The sequence below is a fragment of the Rhopalosiphum padi genome, chromosome 2 (assembly GCF_020882245.1).
Source record: "Rhopalosiphum padi isolate XX-2018 chromosome 2, ASM2088224v1, whole genome shotgun sequence".
Taxonomy (NCBI): domain Eukaryota; kingdom Metazoa; phylum Arthropoda; class Insecta; order Hemiptera; family Aphididae; genus Rhopalosiphum; species Rhopalosiphum padi.
Window position 1 is genome coordinate 47875849 of NC_083598.1, and position 21946 is coordinate 47897794.

General features: G+C 29.4%; 2 protein-coding genes across 5 annotated transcripts; one reads left to right on the forward strand and one right to left on the reverse strand.

Moving 5' to 3' along the window:
- Positions 1 to 746: 746 nt before the first annotated feature.
- On the reverse strand, positions 747 to 10907 carry LOC132919858 (eukaryotic translation initiation factor 5). Of its 4 annotated transcripts, none has more exons than XM_060981750.1 (12): positions 10316 to 10907; positions 10066 to 10168; positions 5056 to 5170; positions 4712 to 4964; positions 4544 to 4647; positions 4276 to 4456; positions 4054 to 4214; positions 3010 to 3156; positions 1869 to 2012; positions 1648 to 1785; positions 1384 to 1569; positions 747 to 1210 (listed from the first exon to the last, which is right to left on the reverse strand). In XM_060981750.1, the coding sequence occupies exons 4-12, from the start codon at positions 4866 to 4868 to the stop codon at positions 1097 to 1099; spliced, it is 1332 nt and encodes a 443-aa protein (XP_060837733.1). In that variant the 5' UTR covers positions 4869 to 4964; positions 5056 to 5170; positions 10066 to 10168; positions 10316 to 10907; the 3' UTR covers positions 747 to 1096. The 4 variants fall into 4 exon arrangements, with proteins under 4 accessions (XP_060837733.1, XP_060837731.1, XP_060837735.1 ...); XM_060981748.1 differs by having other exon boundaries at positions 4712 to 4980; XM_060981752.1 differs by lacking the exons at positions 10066 to 10168; positions 10316 to 10907 and adding an exon at positions 5676 to 5902.
- A 198-nt stretch (positions 10908 to 11105) lies between these two features.
- LOC132919857 (putative lipid scramblase CLPTM1) lies at positions 11106 to 19141 on the forward strand. Its single transcript, XM_060981747.1, has 11 exons — positions 11106 to 11522; positions 13092 to 13310; positions 13400 to 13555; positions 13637 to 13825; positions 13940 to 14057; positions 14130 to 14229; positions 14290 to 14540; positions 15614 to 15789; positions 15864 to 16110; positions 16230 to 16397; positions 17990 to 19141. Exons 1-11 carry the CDS (start codon positions 11478 to 11480, stop codon positions 18160 to 18162), a joined length of 1842 nt encoding a protein of 613 aa, XP_060837730.1. The 5' UTR covers positions 11106 to 11477; the 3' UTR covers positions 18163 to 19141.
- The last annotated feature ends 2805 nt before the right edge of the window (positions 19142 to 21946 follow it).

Below are 21946 nucleotides of genomic sequence, written 5' to 3' on the forward strand. Positions count from 1 at the left end.
AAGATAATAATCTGAAAAAATACGTACACAGTAATACCAATGTCAAAGAAAGTAAGTGGTTGATGATTCGCTCTCGTACAGCCTGCTTACAATTATCGTGACGTGGATAGACGGAACACAAAATTTTTTTGAAATGTTCCAAATGTTAGCCCTGAACCATTATTTTTAAAGTGCAAATACTTTAATTAAACTTGTCAAAAATTGTTGTTTTTAAATAAATTTTTTCTGGTTTCTTATAACATCATTCGCTCATACAAGTCAGTATGTCACACAGACATGCTAGAAATAATCATGAATGTAGTCACAGGCATTGATAATATTTGAAAACATTTTGCAAGAGAATGCTACAAACCAATGCTGAATACATTTTTAAATGTTTTTTGTAATCATTTATATATTTATAGTATTTTAACCTAATTATTAAATCATGAGTATTTATTTTTAATTAGGGTCTGAAATAGTTTTGTGCATTAAAAAGCTGTTAAAAGGTATGCATTCATTCAAGCAGTAAATAAAACATAATTAAAATACAAAACAAACATATTGTTTTTTGTTTTATAAAAAATAATAATAATAATAATAATTAAAATAACAATATTATGTTTCAGTTGCATTTGTATTGAATCAAAATATGTAAAAGTATTTAACATGTAAATTCAAATTTAACAAATATATTGTGCTGATTATTATTACAATATAATATTCGATGTCTGGGAGGTAAGAATAAAATAAAATAAGTCATATAATTAATTTTTTAATTACTGGAAATCTTTATTAGAATGGCTACTGTAATTGAATACACTTTTAACTTATGGCATACACTTGTATAATAGTGAATAGCCACTTAGTAAAACATATTTGCAGCCGTCTACCAATTATAAATAAATTATAATAATTATAATAATAAAAAAAAAACAAAGGGTACAAGAAGGATTTTAAATGTTACTTAATATTCTTATATATTGTAAATTAGAATTGGATAAATGAAATGTTGAAATTGTTTTAGTTGGTTTTGAAGTGTATATTTGATTATATAATATTGTAAGCTAATTTTATTTGAATAATTAAATTTAAGATGTTCTGTCCACCAAGATAGTTAGATGGCATCAATATCAACGTCATCTTCATTATCATCATTGGATTTGGCAGCAACTGGTGGTACGGGTTTTGCTTTTAATGTGCTAGTATGCACACGGTCATTATATTCAATCTAGAAAAAAAGTAATTTCAATAAATATTGGCTTTAAAAAGTTAAAAAGTATTTCTTTATGAAAGAACAAATAACTATTCATTCATAAGCAAAATCAATGAAACAAACATAATCAAGAAATATGGAATACAATATAGCAAACTTGTGTAAATTTCAAATAATAAATGGTTTACCTCTACATCATCATCACTGTCCTCTCCGCTTTCCTCTTCTTCTTCAGCTTCACGTAGCCATGTAATAAACTGATTAGCGTTGTTATGTATTTCCTGGCTAAGCTCTTTAGAGACATATTTTTTGCTGATCTTACTAGCCCAATCTAATAATACAGACTCTTCCAAAATATCCGCATCGTAAAATAACTTAACATATGAAATAAATTTATAATAATTTATTGATACAAAATATAAGCAAAACTACTTAATAAAAAAAAAAAATACCTTCAGTATAGCAGCAACTTTCGGCAACAAACTACTCTTATGGAGTCCAATCACTTGTTCTATCCCACCCATCAGATATCTTTGAGCCTTTTGATCCTCATGACAAAAACGTAAGAACAAGACACGGTGTTTTTTCAACTAAAACCAAAACAACAATATTAATGAGTATTTTTTACATAATCAATGTTTCTATTAAGAGCACACAATATTTGCTAATGTACCTGCAAATGGATTTTATCATCAAATAATAGTTCAGCCAACACTAATGTAGCTTTGCTCTTTACTTCTAAACGCTCAGCTTCAGCTACAATTTCTTTGATAGTAATTGAGTCTGAAATTAAACCAGAATCTCGTGCTTTTTGAACCTATAAACAATGTAAAGTATACATAATGTTTCAGTATAAAATGTATAAAACAAGTTAAATTTGATATCAATAAATAGATAAATAAAAAGAAACCTAGCAACATAAACAAAACTCATTAGTAAAATGTTTAAACCAAAATAATAAAATTTTATATAGAACCAAACTTGTTAATTTATTCTTAACAAAAAGCAATGTTTAGGAGTTGAAAAATCAAACTTGATTTTATAGGGTAAATATAGATGATTATATATATATACAGTAATTTTATTGAGATGTATTAATCCCATTTTTTTTCAAATATGAATACATAAGAAATATTGCAAACTTAAATAAAAATTTAAAAATATTACAAATGTTAGAAATATACTATTTACAAAAGTAAAATAAACGTGGCCTTTGGTAAGAATGATTAGTTCTTATTAATCATGAAATTCCTTATAACTCAAAATTGGGTTACAGTATGTTCTACAATCAGTCGCTTAGTAATATTGAAATTTATTTAAGACACTAGACCAGCATGTGTTGCATTGGTTAAATATAGTTAAGAATTTAAGATTAATGATTATTATCTAATGCATCACTAATTCATCATAATTTTCAATTTTAAATTACTAATTGCAACGTGATATTGTTTGTTGTAGATATAGATTTTTAATTTCATTTTGTTCATAATTCTCCTATTCAAATACATTTAATGTAAAGTACAGCTTTAACATACAGGAGTAATTTTATTTATTTTTTAAAGTTAAAAATAGATCAGCAGATTATTAATTTAATTTTTAATTTCTTCAAAAAATCTCTATAACCTCCAAAAAATAGCATGATTTGCAATTGCTCACTAAATTGCTGTTACTCTGTTAGTTACTAATATTTTACATTTATTGGTTTGGTTACTCATTTTATCTAATTAAATTTAATTATAAAAAAAAAAAAACATTTAGTTTTTTTTTATGGGTTTAAGATAATATCAATTATATATTTTAGTGCAAATTGTTACCTTGTTGTAAAATATATCCATTCTTTCTTTTTCAGTCTTATCTGTATCTTCATCAATGGTTAATCCTTTAGCTCCGTCAGTTAAATCTTGCATACGAGCTCTTACTGCCGCATCAGATACATCAACAGCCCATTTATCATCAACATCCTAAATTAATCAATAATAAAACATATTAATATTTACAAAACTTATATTTAACACATTTTATGTAATGGCGAGGTACCAGTGTTTATATTTTGAAATAGTATCAAAAATAAACTTGATGTCAATAAATTATATTTTTAATCAATACAAAATCAGTTTAATTATTAGTTAGAAATAGTTTGTTTTTCTTTTTGATATGCTTGTGTATATATATTGCTCAAACTTTTAATAAACAATCATTATTTTAAAATCTATTAATGTTTATGGGATTTTTTTCTTACATCATTTCCAGTCAAAATAAAAGATTAAAAATATTTTTTTTCTGTTTTGAATGAAAACAAATTTTTATTTATATAATACAAATATTAAAGTCATTTATTTTACTTTTAGTGTTATAACTTATAATAGATTGATATCATTTTTCAGAAAATGTTGGGCTTATTGTTTTATAAATATTTAATTACTTAAATATACATAACACCAACTTATATAACTTAAAATTTAATAAAATATTACTATAAAAATAGATTCATAAAATATTTTAAAATAAATCAAAAACGTTATTACCTATAGTAAAATTATGTATAATGACATTATTAAATTATAACAAAATAATTAACATATCATTATTTATTGTTTAAATAAGTAATTTCAACTAAATTGGAACTTGAAATGTCTAAAAAATATTTTTTTTTTAGATTTTATGGTTAATATTTAAAAAAGATTTTTAATGATTTTAAAAATGTTAAGTCATTTTGGAATAATGAGAATTGATCAATAAGATAATATTATCATCATGTATAAATTATCATTTCAAAATATGAAGCAACTGGTCAAGCACTACATATAATTTCCATGTAAATATTGTCATGTTAAATAATAGAAAATTTTAAATCATACATCTTCAGCTAGTTTTTCTGGAGCTTGAACTATCAATTCTGAATTGTTGTCTTCTGGAGAACTAGACCTGCCTCCTTCACCGTTTTCGCCGCCATGTTTCTTAGAACGCTTGTTACGTTTTCCTTCAGTTAATGATGATCCTTGAGCCGCTGGATTTAAATCTATAATAAATTTAAGAGTTTAGTAATGATGGTGTAAAATATATAATGCTAAAACCCTTACTTGGTGGATTCTTCAATATGTAGGCATTCAGTTTATGATTGGATTCCAAAGAACCATAATAACCACAAGCTTTACAACCCTGATGTATTGTTCCCTTTCTAGTACTGATCATTAAATCAGTCTCTGGATTATCACACTCTGGACATAACACATATTTCCGAATAAAACCATCCAAAAGATCCTTAAAATATTAATTTAGTTATAGCAAAAATCTAATGATTCAAATAGTATAAATATATGAATTAATTAAATCAAATTATTCCCTTACTTGAAGTTTGCCAGCATCATGAGCTCCATTTACAATAAATCTATCATGTTTAAAGTCAAATTGAGTTTGCGCACCTAGTTCACAGCCAAAGAACTTAGTTGGATCTGATAAAAAGAAATAAAAAAATTCAATATTGTATATAAACTTTAACTATTAGTTTTAAATTACATGTAGCGGGTCTTCCAATAGCTTTAGCCACTTCAGCCATATTGACAATCACGGTTTTGATGCCATTACCCTTGCCTTCAACTTTAGCCATAAGTCTAGGCATTTTATATCGATAGAATGCATCACTGACATTCCGATTTACGTTTAAGCTACCCATGGTCGCAGCTGTATTGTTCCTGTATTAAGTATAACCCGTCACGTTTCCCTGAATGGTTGCGATTTCCTGTGTCGGTTGCAGCAGTATTTTGATGTCCTGTTCCAACAAATTTCTATAAAAATAAGACATTTAAACAGTAAAATTTTATTCAATTTTCATTCTTAAATGACTATTTCATAATATTTACCGAAAACTAAAACCCTGGTATTTTAAAGAACTCATGCACCTTGTAGCAGGGCCAATAAATGGCTCTATGAGCTTTTTACAACTGCCAGATCTTGCTCTGGATAATGATGGCGATACTGGAAAAAAATAATTCTTTCATTATTAACTGAAAAATTATACATCCTATAAATAATAATAATTGTAACTATGTTTTTACATGAAACATAATATATATATTTATAATAGGTTAAAAAATATTGTTGTTTATGATATTATTTTAATATACATTTTTTTAAGCCATTATACTTTTTCGAAAATGTAAAAAAAGTGAAATTACATATTTGTGAATATATCTATTTATATTCTGTACAGTATCTATATGCTTTTCTACTACCTATATCTCACAGCTTTAGAATTTATATCTATATTATATAGATAATACTATAAAACAATATAAATGTATTTTAATATTAATTTATTTTTAACAATAAACAAATATATTAAATAATAAAAACATAGATTTATAATTGATTTTGATTTTTTATAATCGATGGACTGCAGTGATCGTCAAAACTGCATTGAAAATTTGCAATAATCGGGTTTTGACAATAATTATTAGTTTGGGGGAATATATACACTCACCTATACGAGATAGCACCACCATATGTTTACGAGAGGTTTTCAGTAAAATAATGTTTAAACTGTAAATCGGTTTCAGAAGTCTGAAATCTATTTTGAGTCGCGACAGTTTTGAATATTGGCGGTGACGACGACGATGGCAGTTGGGGTTCCGAACTTTTTTTTAAAAATTTACCAGCGAATAAAACAAGCTGCGGTGCACGACGAAAGCTGACGACAGACAGACTAACCGGAGTGTGCAGGCGTGCGGCGTAAAATCAATATACCTACTGGTGGTCTGGAGGAGGCCTGAGCCAGTGACAACTCGCGGTTCGTGGGCATGCCCGAACACGCCGCCGAGCGTCGTTTTGTCCAGGTCAATAAATTACCATTACGAGTACTGACTTCTAATGAGTACTTCACTACACCCAGCATTATTTACTCGCACGTTTCGTACAGATTTTTTTGTAAGATAATTATATACGACGTGTTCCTAATTTTTCGTCCCTTAAATCATTAGATAAATAGTATTTTTTCCGTTGTTTGCCAGAAATTAAGAAAATTTACGATTTTTTTTTCAGCCGTATAATTCGTACATACGAATAGAAACATAATCGAATGAACTGTCAAACTTTGTGCGGGGTGGGGTTGAATGTAGTTTTGGGGATAAGGGATAATGTAATTTCAAGTACTTGGGCGTGTTAGAATCGGATTTCAACATGGTTGAATTTTAAAATTTAGTTTGCAAGTTTAGTAGAAATTCAATTTTATTTATCAATATTGGAAAAACGATTTATAAAAAATTATATTAGGAATATAATTAATATGTAATATGATGTAAGTAATGATAAATAAAGAATTATTTTAGATCTAGTGTTTTCTATGGAAAATAAAGTATCAATACAAAGCCTTAAACATTTTATAAATGGATTGAGACACAGCAGCGATTATGCATTCAAACAACAAGGTGTTAGATATTATACATTTGTAAATAATAAAATAACGATTCAATTTTTTATTTTTGACAAGTTAGGTAACTAAAATTATTAGTTGTTAAATTTATATAATATTCTCATACCTATTAAGTATATGCACTTATTACAAGTGTTAATTACATTTATTATATATTTTTTTTTCGATAGTTTATTTGAATAATATATTGTCAATAGTGTTTACACATTTTTAAACTAAAAGTGAATATTAAATCTAAAATCATTTATTTTAAATAATAAGCAAATTAATCAATAAAAAGATGGATAATAGACATCGTTATATTACTAAAACAACAATAGTGAGCCCTAATTAAATAGCTCTTAATTAATGTCCAGTGACCAGTGTCATTCTAACAAGGACAAGGTTTTAATGGTCAATTTAACAGCAGCAAATAATTCATAATCTAAAATCTGATTTATTTTTATGGATTATATTTAATTTGTGGTAGATAGGCACATTAAAATATAAATTTTAAATTTTTCTGAACACGTCTCTAAATAATTGCATGCTGCAACAAAATACTTATTCATTATATTTTAATACTTATTTTCTATAAAATAAAAATTGCAAACACGATTAAATATATTATATATGTTTGGGTCAGCAAAGATCTTTTTTATAATTTATATGACCCTAAGTGTAAGATTTAGATATACCTACATTGGCTATATTACAATATGTGTCCAAAACAGTTGTGATGAGTAAATTGATTTTAAAGAAATCAAAATTTGTAAATTCAAAACCATAGGCAAATATTCCTAATAATTATAGATGCATACATAAAATAGACCAGCGTTTCCCAATGTCTTCCGCAGAACCTTATTGAGAAAATTATTTTGTATTATATATATATTGTTAAAAATTATTTAAAAAAAAGAAGGTTCCACGAAACATAAATTATTTCTCAAGGGTACTGTGGTCGGAAAAGTTTGGGAGCGCTGACATAAACAATAATATTTGATGAGATAAAGTAATTTTTTTTAAGAATCAAATAGTTATTTATCTATTAGAGGTAGTACAATTTCCTTAAGACACAAGATTTGAGTAATTTATTATAAATAATATTGTTATTTGAATATACTTTATATAATGTATTAGTAGGATTTACTAACTAGAAATTTGTTATTATTTTTTTTTTTAATAAAGTTAAATAGATTATTAATTTTATATCTTCTAAACTAATATTAGATCGTGTTAATACATTTATTAAAATCCATGAAAAATAGTTAACTTAAAAAAAAAATATCATATATTTGATATAATATTCAGATATTGTTAGCTTCATATTTAAATATTAAGACCTATAACTTTTTTTTTACTTATCAGTTGATTCAATTCATAAGGATTATATAACCATATAATAATAAAATATAATAACTAATAAGTCATTAAAATTTGATTAACTTTTTAATAAATTTGATTAATAGTGATCAATGAAAAGGTAAAATTAATGTCAAATTATATGGTTTAAGAATTTAACTAGGTAGTACTATTCTATAAAATAAATGTTATTTTTATTGTAAGTTATAGTAATAAGTAATAACTATAAATACTTTGGACTCAATTAAAAATAATTTTCAGATTTTATGCCTAAATCAACATTAGACAGTTTAAATAGGAAATATTTTTATGTTTTACACCAAAATAATAATAACATCTTTATAGTGGTAATTTTCATTAAAAACCCATTTATAAGGTACAAATTATCAAACTTTTTTTTTTTTATTGAATATAGTAATATATAATTGCCAATGATGGTAATATCAATAATAATGTCAAACTATATATGTAACATATAAAAGATAATTACCACCTACTCATATATCATATAAGTATTATAAATACAACTTTAAAACATATTAGCTTGGTATAACTTCATACAAAATTAGTTCAACTATATTTAAGTACTTGAGGAATTATAACTCAATAAATTATGATAATAGTTAGGTGTCTAACATGTGTATTTACTAAACTGAACTATTTATTGTATATTTAACATAATTAATTATATGTATCCAACTGCAACATAAAGGTTATACCTACATTACAATATGTGATATAAAATTACTTCATAATGCGGAGTAAAATTTTTTTAAATTAATATCAACCAATATTTTTTTTGTGGCGAGATATTTCTAATCATCAAAATAAAGATAATTATTTATTTAGGCTATCTACTTAATTTTTAAACAAGCTATCAAATCAGTAGTATAACCTATGATAGTATGACCTAAAAAAATCTAATGGCTAATACTGCAACTATACCTATAATTAATCAGTAAAAAAAATATAGTTACAACAGTTCAAATCACATCTCATGATCATCTCTGATTTAATGTTTGATAAACCAAGTATGAACACAAATATACATGTATCTTCAAATGATCAAATCAAAATATAAATATTTAATAACAATACACTAAAATTAAATACATTATTTTATGTTGAATAAATAGGTAGATTCCTCACCGTTTTGTAAATACCTAGATAATTATCAGTATTAAGCTATATGAGGTTTCTCAAATATATCTCAGTCTGTTTAAAAGGTAAGTAATTAATGAGTCATAACAAATGCATAAACAATAAAATATGTATATCTACAAGTAAAAGATAAAATCATTGTTAATAGCTAATAAGTGCTATACAATGCTCATTATTGTAATCTAAAAATATAAAATCTATAATTCATACACAGTGGGTAGTACAATTGAATTAAATAATGACAATTTAAATCAAAACATTATAATTGCATCAAGATTTTAAGTTATTTTAAATTTCTATATCATAATGTAACTTGTAACAGATAATGACTTTGCCTACCTAGTTTTTATCTACTAAAAAATAGTAGTATATAAAATTAAGTTAGGGTATCTGATACCTATTAGCAGATTATAGTATTTTAAATTTTATACAAATTAGTAATTACCAGTGTTAAGTATTGAGCAATAACAATTATTACGTGGTACATTATGTTTTCATATCGGGTCTATTAAATTTTTGTGGACAATACCAGAATAGACATAATATTACGATCAGAATTGTAATTAAAGTGATCAAAAATGTTAACCTCATAAATTTCGAATCGACAGACTAGCGTTTTGTGCCATTAGTGTTACGGAATCTGGCGGGGGCATGAAAAATTGGCAAAATAATGTCTAGCGGGAAAGGAAAAAGCTCGATTCGATTTTCAACGCGTGAAACATATGGCCGCTGAGAAATTCGTAATTTGACCTCTATATCCCGTATTTATAGAACACGTTGGCCACACGGGATTTCAAGGTTATTATCGGCAAAATTCTAGTGACACGTAGAGAACGGGAAAAATTGAACACTTATATTATGATACATCAGAGCTCGGGTAATCGTTATTTAATTGATCACAAGCATTAAATAACACGTGTGTGTCGCGACGTCTGCTTACCCGTGTCGAGAAACTTCATATAAATGGTGTCGCCCTTCTGGGACGCGGGACTGACGATGAAATGATTAGCGAATGTCGTTCGCTTCCGTCGACTTGGCCAAAGCTGAAACACAAAACAAAATCGTACACGTATTACGACACGAAGACCGGAAAACCCGCGGAAAAACAACAGCGCCCCACGCTAAAAATACGGCGTTTGCAGATAGTCACGCGCGTACGGTCGCTGAAATCGGTACGGGTAGGTACTTACATCGGTGTCTTTGACAAGTCTCCAGACAAGTCGTGTTCCTGTCGTGGGAACCGTTTCGTCGGCTTTGCTGCAGCAGCTGCTTAGGCGGGACGGCGCAATGTTGCGACAATCGAACCGGTCGGACGGACGGCGAATTGGGAATGAGTATGATGAGATTGCGAACCGTCTGATCGATGTGGATCGTCCGATGCGCGCGCGCACACACGGGTACAGGCACAGGGGCAGACAACGCGCGCGTTACCGTGACTTCGCGACGAGCGTACTTGTAGAACGTTGGTGGCGAGTTGCGACCGAGCCACCGAGCGCGCGAAACGGATCTCGTTGCTCACTTGCTCCACTGCACGTATAGTCGACGGGGGCGGGGGCGTAATTGTGGTTCTTTCTTTATCTATGGTGCGATTTACGCGGCGCCGTCGCACGATGAGAGAGGTCCGTGGAAGATCGGAACGGAAAACGCTAAACGCAAAAAACAATTATTGTGAAAATGCGTTGATAAACGTAAAAAAAAAAAATTATTATAATAATCTAAGATTGTACCGTAGAACGTCGTCGACGACGATGGGCGGAGGCGGGGTTACAAAGTTGCGAAAACTAGTTACGTACCCACTACGTAGTCGCACGCGGTACGGTGGCAAAACCACGACGATGATAACAGCGCCGCCAACGCGACGGGCTCGGGGCCCACGGCTAGGTTGGTCACTCTGCGGTCCAACCGGGCGGTGTTGTTCTTATCAACCGCACTCCCCCCCGCACTACAATACCGGATGTGGTATCTACGGTACGGTCACGTCGTATTCGACAGTAAAGTTGTAGTAGCTTGGCTCGCCGATTATATCTATATATAGGGCCCATAGGGGGATAAATAATAAATCGTACGACCGACCACCGACCGAGTACCGGTGACCGAACCTCCGAACACTTAGCCACTCGGGACGCACACACGCACACGTTCGCGCTACTCTACTCTATTCTACTATTGGATTTCGGCTTTTTTTTTTTTTCGTTCCGTTTCGTCTGATAGTAAGACGTCTCGCGTATGCGCGCCCCGCTCGCCGGACGTGATAATTCGCAGTTCCGTTAGCGCACCGCTCGTGTCATCCGCCGTTGATGGTGTTCCATTGGCCGTTCATAGTCGACTCAACGAACGTCTACGACGCACGTCATGGCCGAGGTGGCCAGGAGAAACGAAGCACCGCCAGGCGATGGGGTGAGACAAGCACTTAGTGAATAATATATTATTATAATAATTTGTTTCTGGCCGATGGACATTTCTCGAAAGGCCGCCGTTGTCGTTACTTCAGACCGAAAGTCCGGCTTTTCGACCGGGACTATAGATGGGAGCACGGTTTTCGGTTCGGCGGGTGCACCGCGTGCGGCCAACGCCTTTTAATCGGTTTTTTGGTTTTCGGAAATGTTTGTGTTCCGCAGTACACTTTCAACAGGCACATCGTTTAACTATGTCTACATGTCCTATAATATGTGATTGTTCGTGGCACATTGATATTGTGTTTGCGTTTGTTTATTTGAATTTAAAAAAAGGCGAAACCAAATTATTTCAATTTAATAGGGTCAAATAACGAATTTAACTAGACTTTGTTTAGCATGTTATTTTCATTGATACCTATCTAGTTCGTGTGAAGCTATTTTATCGCCTAAAATTTCTGAAATGTAATAAATCTTAATCTTATAGCTACAAAATAATTTAAAAAAATTTTGATAACATTCACATTTATATGATAAAACTGATTTAAATATGAAATATAGCTTATTGTAAGATATTATTTGCCGATTCATTCAATTTAATCGATTTATAACCATTCATCAAATTACATTAATACATACAATAGACAATAGATACCTATATAATTTAAAAGTTACTTTGTTATCTTTTTTTAAATTTAAAGAATTAAAATGGTTTAAACTATAATTTGATAATATCTTCCTACTACATGTACTGGCTTTATTATATGTATACCAGATACCTATTTAATAATTATCTTATTTGAAATATTAATCATTGTTATAATTCAACGCGATTACATTTTTAATTACTCTACAATTTCCATTATTGCATTTTTTCGTGTAATTTATACACATTTGAGATTTTCAATAAAAAAAGAACAAATTAATTATATGTGAAACTTTAAAATGCCCTGCTTTTTGTCATTATTTATATTATTATCTAAACTTCCGTGATAATATATCAGAATTATTTTAAGTTACTATGAAACTATTCACATGATCTATTTTTTTTCATCAAATAATAGGTACAACAAAATATATTAATTTTTTTGTTTTGGATAAATTTGGTTCAACTTGCCATATACGGTACTGATTTGTTATAGCCTCACCATGGTGGGTGAAAATGTTGTAGCCCCGCTATCGTATAAATACAAAATATTGAGTTTATTTATTGATATTTATAAATCTAATAATTCTAATAATCTAATAATAAATTTAAAAACGTTTATGCTTCTCTACTGAATGCTAATTTGTTATATTGCGTATAGACCAGAGAAAGAATATAAATAGTGTTTTGACATTTTCTTAATAATTCTTTTTTTGTTATTTTTAAATTTGTATAAAAACTATAAACATATTATTACAAAATAAAAGTAGCAAATTATTAATTTAGTTCAAAATATTCAAGTGGTTTTTGACATTTGCTATTTGTTTGCTTTCTTAATTGAAAATTTACTTCTATTTCTTATAGTAAATGATTAATAATTAAAATTAATTTAATTTGTAAAAATTAATACTTATTGTATTGTTAAAGGCTGGTAATGTGGAACCAGCGCAAGGCGAACAGCCACAACCCCAACAAGGACGGTTTAATATGTTCTTTGGAGTTGTGAAAACATTAATTGTTAGATCATTAATTATCTATTTCATTACATCAATGTTCAAAAAGCCATCAACTGTACCTCCTGATGGTGTTACTCAAGTTGCAGATTCCATTCCAAATGTCAATTTTTTTGAGTTTGGTACTAAATTTGTATGTATTTTATGAATTTATGATAATTATTTATATAAAAATTGTTGGAATTAGGTGGTCAAATTAAAAAAAATATGTTTTATTTTCAGGATATGTATGTCTATTTATCAGAAGACAGTCTTTTTAATGTAATAGATGATAGTGAACTTGTCTGGAAAAAAACAGATTTAGAATATGGAGACTGGACTTCAGGACCTAATAATGATGGTACTTACACTATCCAAAAATCTTTCATTCCATCATCGGTAACTGATACATGATTTAATAAATTGGAACAATTTTAGCTTGATATATTGGTATACATATGTAACTTTTTTGTTTTTTAGAATTTGCAAAATAATGGATCAATTTATTTACATGTGTACTTTATTAAAAAGACAAATTCAAATATAAGTAAAAATGACCCTTACGTTGTTCATGCATCAAAACAATTAAATAAGTTTAAAAAAGTTAAATTCTTAAAAACTCATAACTTACTTACTGGTGAAACATCTGCCACTCCAGAACAAATCGAAGTAAATGAAATTATTTAATTTTTTTTTAATGGTATATAAATTTGGTTGTTGTGTGAAAGACAGAGAAAAACAGTTATTATAAAGTGGTTTTTCTAAATTAATTTTATGTTTTAGAAAGCTGAAAAATTTGAGACTGAAATAATATCACATTGGCATCCAAATTTGACAATTTGTTTAGTAACTGATCAAACTAATTGGACTAAAGGATCTCTCCCTGAGCCATTTTCTGAATGTATGTTATCATGTAATTAAATAACTTTATCTATTAAATATCAATCTATTATTTGTTTTATTTAATATTTAGATCTAGAATTCTTACCGCACAATCGATATAAGCCAATGGTATTTTTCAATGATTTTTGGAACATGCTTAGAGACTATCAACCAATTAATAATACTGTGAAGTAAATAACAATAATTTTTGATTAATTTCTAAATTAAAGTTGTGTTTATTAATGTTGCAGTAATTTGGATTTAACACTAACATTCCAACCATTGTCATTATTTAAATGGCAAATGTATTCGGCTCAGACCATGCGAAATAAATGGACTGCTGGATTTTTAGGCGATACTTTTGCATCAGATGCTAATGAAGACGATCAAGATCAAGATTCATTAAAAGAAGCATTGTTAGAGACTTCACCATATATTTTGGCAGCTACAATTATTGTATCAATATTGCATAGTGTTTTTGAGTTGTTAGCTTTCAAAAATGGTAATAATTTATATAAAATCTACAAATATGTATTAGAGTGGTTGTGGTATGGTATATAGTCAGTGGCGGCTCGTGGTATGGTGCACAGGAATACGTGCCCACCCAAAAAAATTATATAAAAAATTATTAGATTCCTATTCTAACATATAATTGATTATTATGCAAATGGTCTGTAATATAAAAAATATTAATAAAAAAAGTTTTTGCAGCTTTTATGTTAAGAAATGTGTCTATAAATGATTAAATTATTTATGGGCGTCCGTGTAAAATTAACTACATGCCTCGACACGTCAGTAATATATAGCAATTTGGAGCACATTTAATGTGTGCACTGAACCTATTATATCGTGTCGCGCTATCCCGATATTGCGTCATTCGTCAAAATGATAACACATTATTGTACAATGTACATTATCCATCAACTGCTGCCAGTGTATATATTTATAGATAAGATAAGTAGGTACATTATTTTGGTATGTACCTATAGCAAAATTAATTTTTTTACAATTTAACATACATTTTTTGTGCACCACCTTATGTGAACCTCACGAGCCGCCATTGTTTTTAGTTCCTCAATAGTTTTTATATTTTACATAGAAAACTACTACTGTCTAAGAAGCATGAAGACAATGTCTATCTTAATATAAATTCGAAAATAAAAAAAATGAGGTATAAACAATTTAATAAATCATAAATTTGGTATACCTAATTGTCAATGAAAATGTTTGATATATTTTTTAAATTTATTCATGTTTTATCCAACTTATTGAATATTTTATTTTTTAATTTTTTTCCAATTATTTTAAAATTATAGTGTTGGAATGTCTACTCATATATTTTACTCCTTACATTGTGAGGGGGCAAGCTTTTTTGGGTCAAACTCAAATTATAAATAAAATAACAACGTCCCTTATCAACTTATTGTATAAGACAGTTTTTATTTCTTATTTTTTCTGCATGTCTTATGTATTTACTCTTTGCCATTGATATAATATATATATATATATCGTATATTATACTGTAGATAAACAATATATCTTAAATAAGTTAAATTTAAAATTATTATTTTACAGATATTCAATTTTGGAAGGAACGCAAGTCTTTGGAAGGTCTATCTGTACGTGCAGTATTTTTTAATGTATTTCAATCTGTTGTTGTGCTATTGTATGTGCTTGACAATGATACAAACACGATCATTCGCATCAGTTGTTTCGTTGGATTGGGTATTGAATGTTGGAAAATCAATAAGGTAAAATAATTTATAAAAATGTTTCAAATTTAAATTAATAATTAACTATATTGTGTCTTAATATTATGTTTTAGGTGTTGGACATAAGTCTTGATCGGCAAACACGGTATTTAGGTATTATTCCAAAATTTATATTTAAAGAAAAAGGGTCCTATGCTGAATCCAGCACAAAGGAATATGATCGATTGGCATTTAAGTACTTATCATGGGTATTATTTCCTCTCCTTGCTGCATATGCAATTTATTCACTCGTCTATGAAGAACACAAAGGATGGTATTCTTGGGTACTCAATATGTTGTATGGTTTTCTACTAATGTTTGGTGAATATTATTTGTTTTATTCAGAATAAAGTAAAATTTAGCCTTTTCAATTAGATAAAAGTGAATTATTTTTAAACTTAATTATATTATATTACTATAGTTCTATAATACTTTTGCAGGTTTCATTACAATGACTCCACAATTGTTCATTAATTATAAACTCAAGTCTGTAGCACATCTTCCTTGGAGAATGATGTCTTATAAATGTTTAAATACATTTATTGATGATATATTTGCATTTGTTATTAAAATGCCAACAATGTACCGTTTGGGTTGTTTTAGAGATGGTAAGTAACATTCAAGAATAAACTACTCTAATATGTCTTTCCCTAACTCCATAGTCCTCATCTTTGGGTTGACCCCTGAGTTATTTAATTTTATTATTTTAATTAATAAATCCATTTTGCTACAATGTCCTTATTATAGAACTGGTTACCTTCATCTATTTGTGCTTAAAACCTTTAATCATAGGCTCAACTTAACTTTGTACTATCTATTACATTTCTTTTCTGTGATCCAATGTCTTCTCTTGTGTACTGCTGTGACACAGTAGTCTGTCAATGACTTATTCTTCTAATATACTTACCCAGTTTCCAGTGACTATTTTTAGTAGGTAAATTTACATAAAGAAGTTATAATTCTTTGTTAATTTTAATAATAGATTGAATTTTATAATCAAAATTAAAGATAAAAACATTATTTGATTTTAATATTTTTAAATTTTAAATTTTATAGTAAGTCAATATATTCTAGTATTAAAAATAACACAAAATTGTAATGTTTGTTATATTGTATGTTTACAAGACAAATCAACTTATGTAGGTATTGCATCCTTTTAAAACCACTTCTCGATTTCCTGTATCATCATATTGATCATAATAATATTGCAACCACAAATATTATATAGTTCTTTATTATACTCTATTCAGTTTAAGATTATACCAGGTGGCGGACAAAAATTTGTCGTGTCATCGTCTCCCCACTACCAGTAATGATTGTAACCAAACGATCAATCATGAGAGTCTGATAACATACAGTAATCAGTAGCATATGTTCAAACCAGTGTACTCTTAAACTGAATAAAATATATACATACACACATTCAAATGTGTCTCGCCAATAAATAATGCAATAAACTATATTCACTATTCAGTTACTGTACTCCATTTCATGAGAGAAGGTACATGTTGTTTTGTTGGTCCTTGAGCATCTCTCACCGCCTTTACACTTTATAATTGATGTGGCTAGTCCCCGAGTGGTAAAGAGTGGGAGAAATGCTATTGGCGGCTGCAGATGGATGTCTGAATTCTCTCATGAAACAGGGTATAGTTCTTATTTTTCTTGCTGTTATTCGATCCATTCTTGAATTTTGATAATTACATCACTATTAAATAAAATTGAATATTAAGTATTATCACATTCTCTTTGTATCTAAACTTAATTTAGATTTTATTTTATCAAGGTTGAATGTAATTTTATTAATGTTTTTTTTGTGTTTATACTTAAATACTAAATAGATATATTGACAATAGACTTATATCAAATTATATAATATATTAAGTGAAAATTTGCAATTTTATATAGGTTTTATATTGAACCTTTAGAAAAAAATGCTATTTACTATAACTCCCTTTCCTACTAATAAATGTTTTAACGATTTACTCAATTTTGATTTGTTTATTGAGAATAAAAAGAAGTTAAACAATTTTATAATATGAATGTTTTATAGGCTTATAAAGTTATAACATTTATATTTTTTTGTATGTATATCTTAAATTTCTATGCGCATTTAATATTATATCCATCCACTATTCTCTTGCCCCCTATATAAAAGTCTAAATAAAAATTATATTATTATTGTTTTTCTTTTTTTTTTCAGATGTTGTATTTTTCATATTTTTGTACCAAAGATGGATATATAGAGTAGATCCGACTAGAGTAAATGAATTTGGATATGCTGCCGAGCCAGTTGAGGAACAGCCACAAGCCATTGAAGGAAAGCCACAAGCAATTGAAAATGAGAAACCTGAAGATGATAAAAAGAATGATTAATAAAATCTTCTCAATTGACATATTTAACAGTCACTAGATGTATTTTGTTTCATTTTTTTTTTTTTAATAATTAATATACCAAAACAAAATAGAAAATATTATACCGATTTACATAAAGTACTGCTTTAGTAATTTAATAATTTACAAATATTGTTCAACTATTATTGTAATAAGATAGTGAGTTTGTATGGATAAATTAAGTTTCTTTTTTTTTTTTTGTTTTTTAATTTTTGTTAAAGGGTATGGCACCTAATTTATAAAGTAATAGTTAAGACAAATGGCGTGCAAGTTAAAATATTTTGTTTTGTGTTTTGTATTGTTATCATGTATAAGGCATGGAAGTTCATGCTTTTGCACAGTTCAATGTAAACTTATGAAAAACTTTCATGCAATGTATGAATTTAAATAAGTTTATTAATCTATCAGAATTTAAAATGTTTTGTATTATATACAAGCCTTCTCTTAATTAAAATAATATAATTTTCTTTTATAATACCTCGGTCTGTCAATGTTTCTTCAATATATTTTTAATCACGCTAAATGCAGCTGTTCAAATCATTTAACTTATGTTAACCTTAACTATTTTTACTTTATATTAAACCGTTTATAGATAAAGAAAATACTATTAGTAGATTTTAATGTGCAAGATAAATAAATGGTAAGCATACTTAACTGTTTTTAAATGCATGAACGTCCATGTCCTTGTAAACAAATATAATTATTAAGGTTTTGTTATACAATTATTAGTTAGATTATCAAGACAAATTTGATGAAACTCATTTAAAAGATTGATTAATTTTAATACTATATTCCAATTAAATAATCGCTATTTTCATGTTGTACTAGAACATATGTTACTTATGAGTTACATCAAAAAGTGATTAGCATTTTTAATTGAATATTTGTTATTGTAAAATATTGGATATCTTATTTTATATACCGAATTAAATTTTTCAAAAATAAATATTTCAACATTTTAGTTTTGATTTTCAACTCAGTATGATAAATAATTATAACATTAATAACAAATCGCCTATTTGTAATTTATTAAATGAATTACACCAAATAGATCTATGGCTATTTATATTATTCAAATAATTTTATAAATATTGCTCGCAAATTATTCATACATAAAAAATTAATTTTGATTTAAATAAAAAATAAACTAATATTTGTGAATATATTTTATATCATTCAACATTTTGAATGTTAAGCTTTTAAACTGAGAAATTTGTACTATAAAGTTATTCCAAATATTTATACAGTATTAAATAAACATTACATTAATTTTATATTTAAACATGTTATATTATTAAACATAAATTAATAATTATATTTGTGATATATTACTTTAAAATAAACTTATAATATTCTTAACAATTGTTTACGGTGTGTTATTTATTTTAGTTAAGTATTTAAAAATGAAGATTAAGGGACCTGAGTAAATACTGGATAGAAGGTGTAAGGTATAGAAGGTTCAACCTACTATGTATTACAAAGTCGTTTGCTGTGCTCGCCGTTTACCTTATTTAAATTATATTTTAATACCAACATTGAACATTTAATATAACTGAAAGACCACAGTAAGATGTAAGACAGAATTCATAACTTAGTTTTAAGAAAAATGTATAACTTAAGTACTTACAAACTTGGGTATTATTAATTAATTGTTGCTCTAAATTGATATTTAATTAATAAATTTAGCTGGAATATTTAAATAATTTTGAGAAGGATTTATATATACATATTATTTTATAAATTGTATATATATTATAGGTATTTGTAAAAGAGCTAATAAAAACATACAATTCTACACCAAAGAGAATCAAAAATATAATAAGGAAAATACCATCATTTCAACTATGTATTATGTGATAATAATATGGAATAATTCGTCGTCCTAGCAACAATACACTAGACTAATCAACGTCCTAATAAATTACGCGGAGTATAAATACGGTTGCGTTTACGAATATTGTCAGTCTACTCTCAACCTTCAAACTGGCAAGAACTAAGAAAAAAAAAAAGAAGAAACAAGACCCAGACGATTGGCGGCGAAACTAGTAAGAGAAGAGAAAAGCGACTGGACGAAGCTCGCGGTTAGCAGATACCGATTACTGGACGAATACCGTCGACTACGCCGGATCGTAGCAGTACTATCAGACCAGAAGTTATTGTGGTAGACGGGTAGTTTAGACTCAGCTTCTACCCAGCTGTGACCACCGGCAGACATCGTCTATACAGACCTGTCACGAACACCAGACCAATGTCCTCATGGACGCCGGCCGGTCTTTTTGCCCGGTGACCACGACGCGTTCCGCCGTTACCGTACCCGCGCACTTGGTCCTAGCCCTTTCGAGTGGCTCAAGGTAATCACACCACTTGTGGTTGTGGCATACGGTATGGCATCGGCGGGGAACCTACGCGAAGCTCCTCACTCCAGTCTTCACCTACCCAGAAGCGTGACGACTATCCGAGCTTACCGGCCACTGCCAGCTCGGTACCCTCCGTCTACGGCACATTGAGGCTGGGGAGGAGTAACGTGGTGGGCCACATAAGACTCTGCGCAGGGAAGTATCTGGTTGTTCACCTCAGCTGGCTCGGGTAGTGCCGATTCAGCTCACTCGCTTCTACCCAGCTACCACCGGCAGACGATTATCGGAAGAAAAAGAAGAAACAAGTCCCAGACAATCGGGCGAAGCATGTCAGTTGTCGTTAGTAAGTATCGAATACCGGACGAACACCGTTGACTACACCGATTGAGTTGTCGACAAAACGTCACGAACTAGACCTAGTACAGAATAAGACACGGCAGTCATCATCGTGGACTTCACTAACGACGTGTTGTGTCGGTGGTGTTCTACATTGTACGACCGACGGCGATATTATATCGACGTGCACCGCTCAGAGCTAATCGATTATCGGGATCGTCATACCTATGACGACCGACGAACGTTCTCGAAGTGCCGTCGCGTAGGGTTAGGTGTACGCTGCAGACGTCCGCGGCATCACGCCACACGACTGAATGCGCGTCGATCTACGACAACTCTCTTCCCTGCCGGGCGGTTAATCCCGACCCGGTGCTCTCTAATGGGGAAGTATTAAAATCGCCCTTTTCAGGGCCCCAAAACTCTACATTATTCCACAAAGCGCGATTGTCTCCGCCACACTCATCCTTGAAGAATATGACGTGCATGCAGTTCACCAAGCTCACACATATTGCGAACAGATAAATAAATTGAGTAGTATCACATATTCAAATTAAGTGTACCTAATTGTTATGACCTTGTTGCTTTTATAAGTGTCACTGTCTGTACATACACATCTGTACATAGTGTACATCGAACTCGACGATTTAGATGACTAAAAATAATAGAAAATATGATAAGGAAAAAAGCATGATTTCAACTATGTAATATTATGTGATAATAATGCAATAATTCATCGTCAATCGTCATAGCAACAACTCTAAATTAAACAACATCCTAATAATAAGTGACGCCAACGGGTATAAATACAGGTGCGTTTTCGAATATCGCCAGTCTTTTCTCAACCTTCAAACTGACAAAAACTAAGAAAACCAGCAGAAGAAAAAGAAGAAGCATGACCTGCGATCGGCAAGACCTGTTATGAGTAGAGAGAACTCCCGAATGAAGCCTGTTGTTAGCGGATATTGATCATCGGACGAACACCGGACCATAACAGTACGCCCAAACCAGAACATACTAACGACAAGAATTGTCGACCAAACGTCGCGAACTAGTACAGAATAAGACAGCAGCCA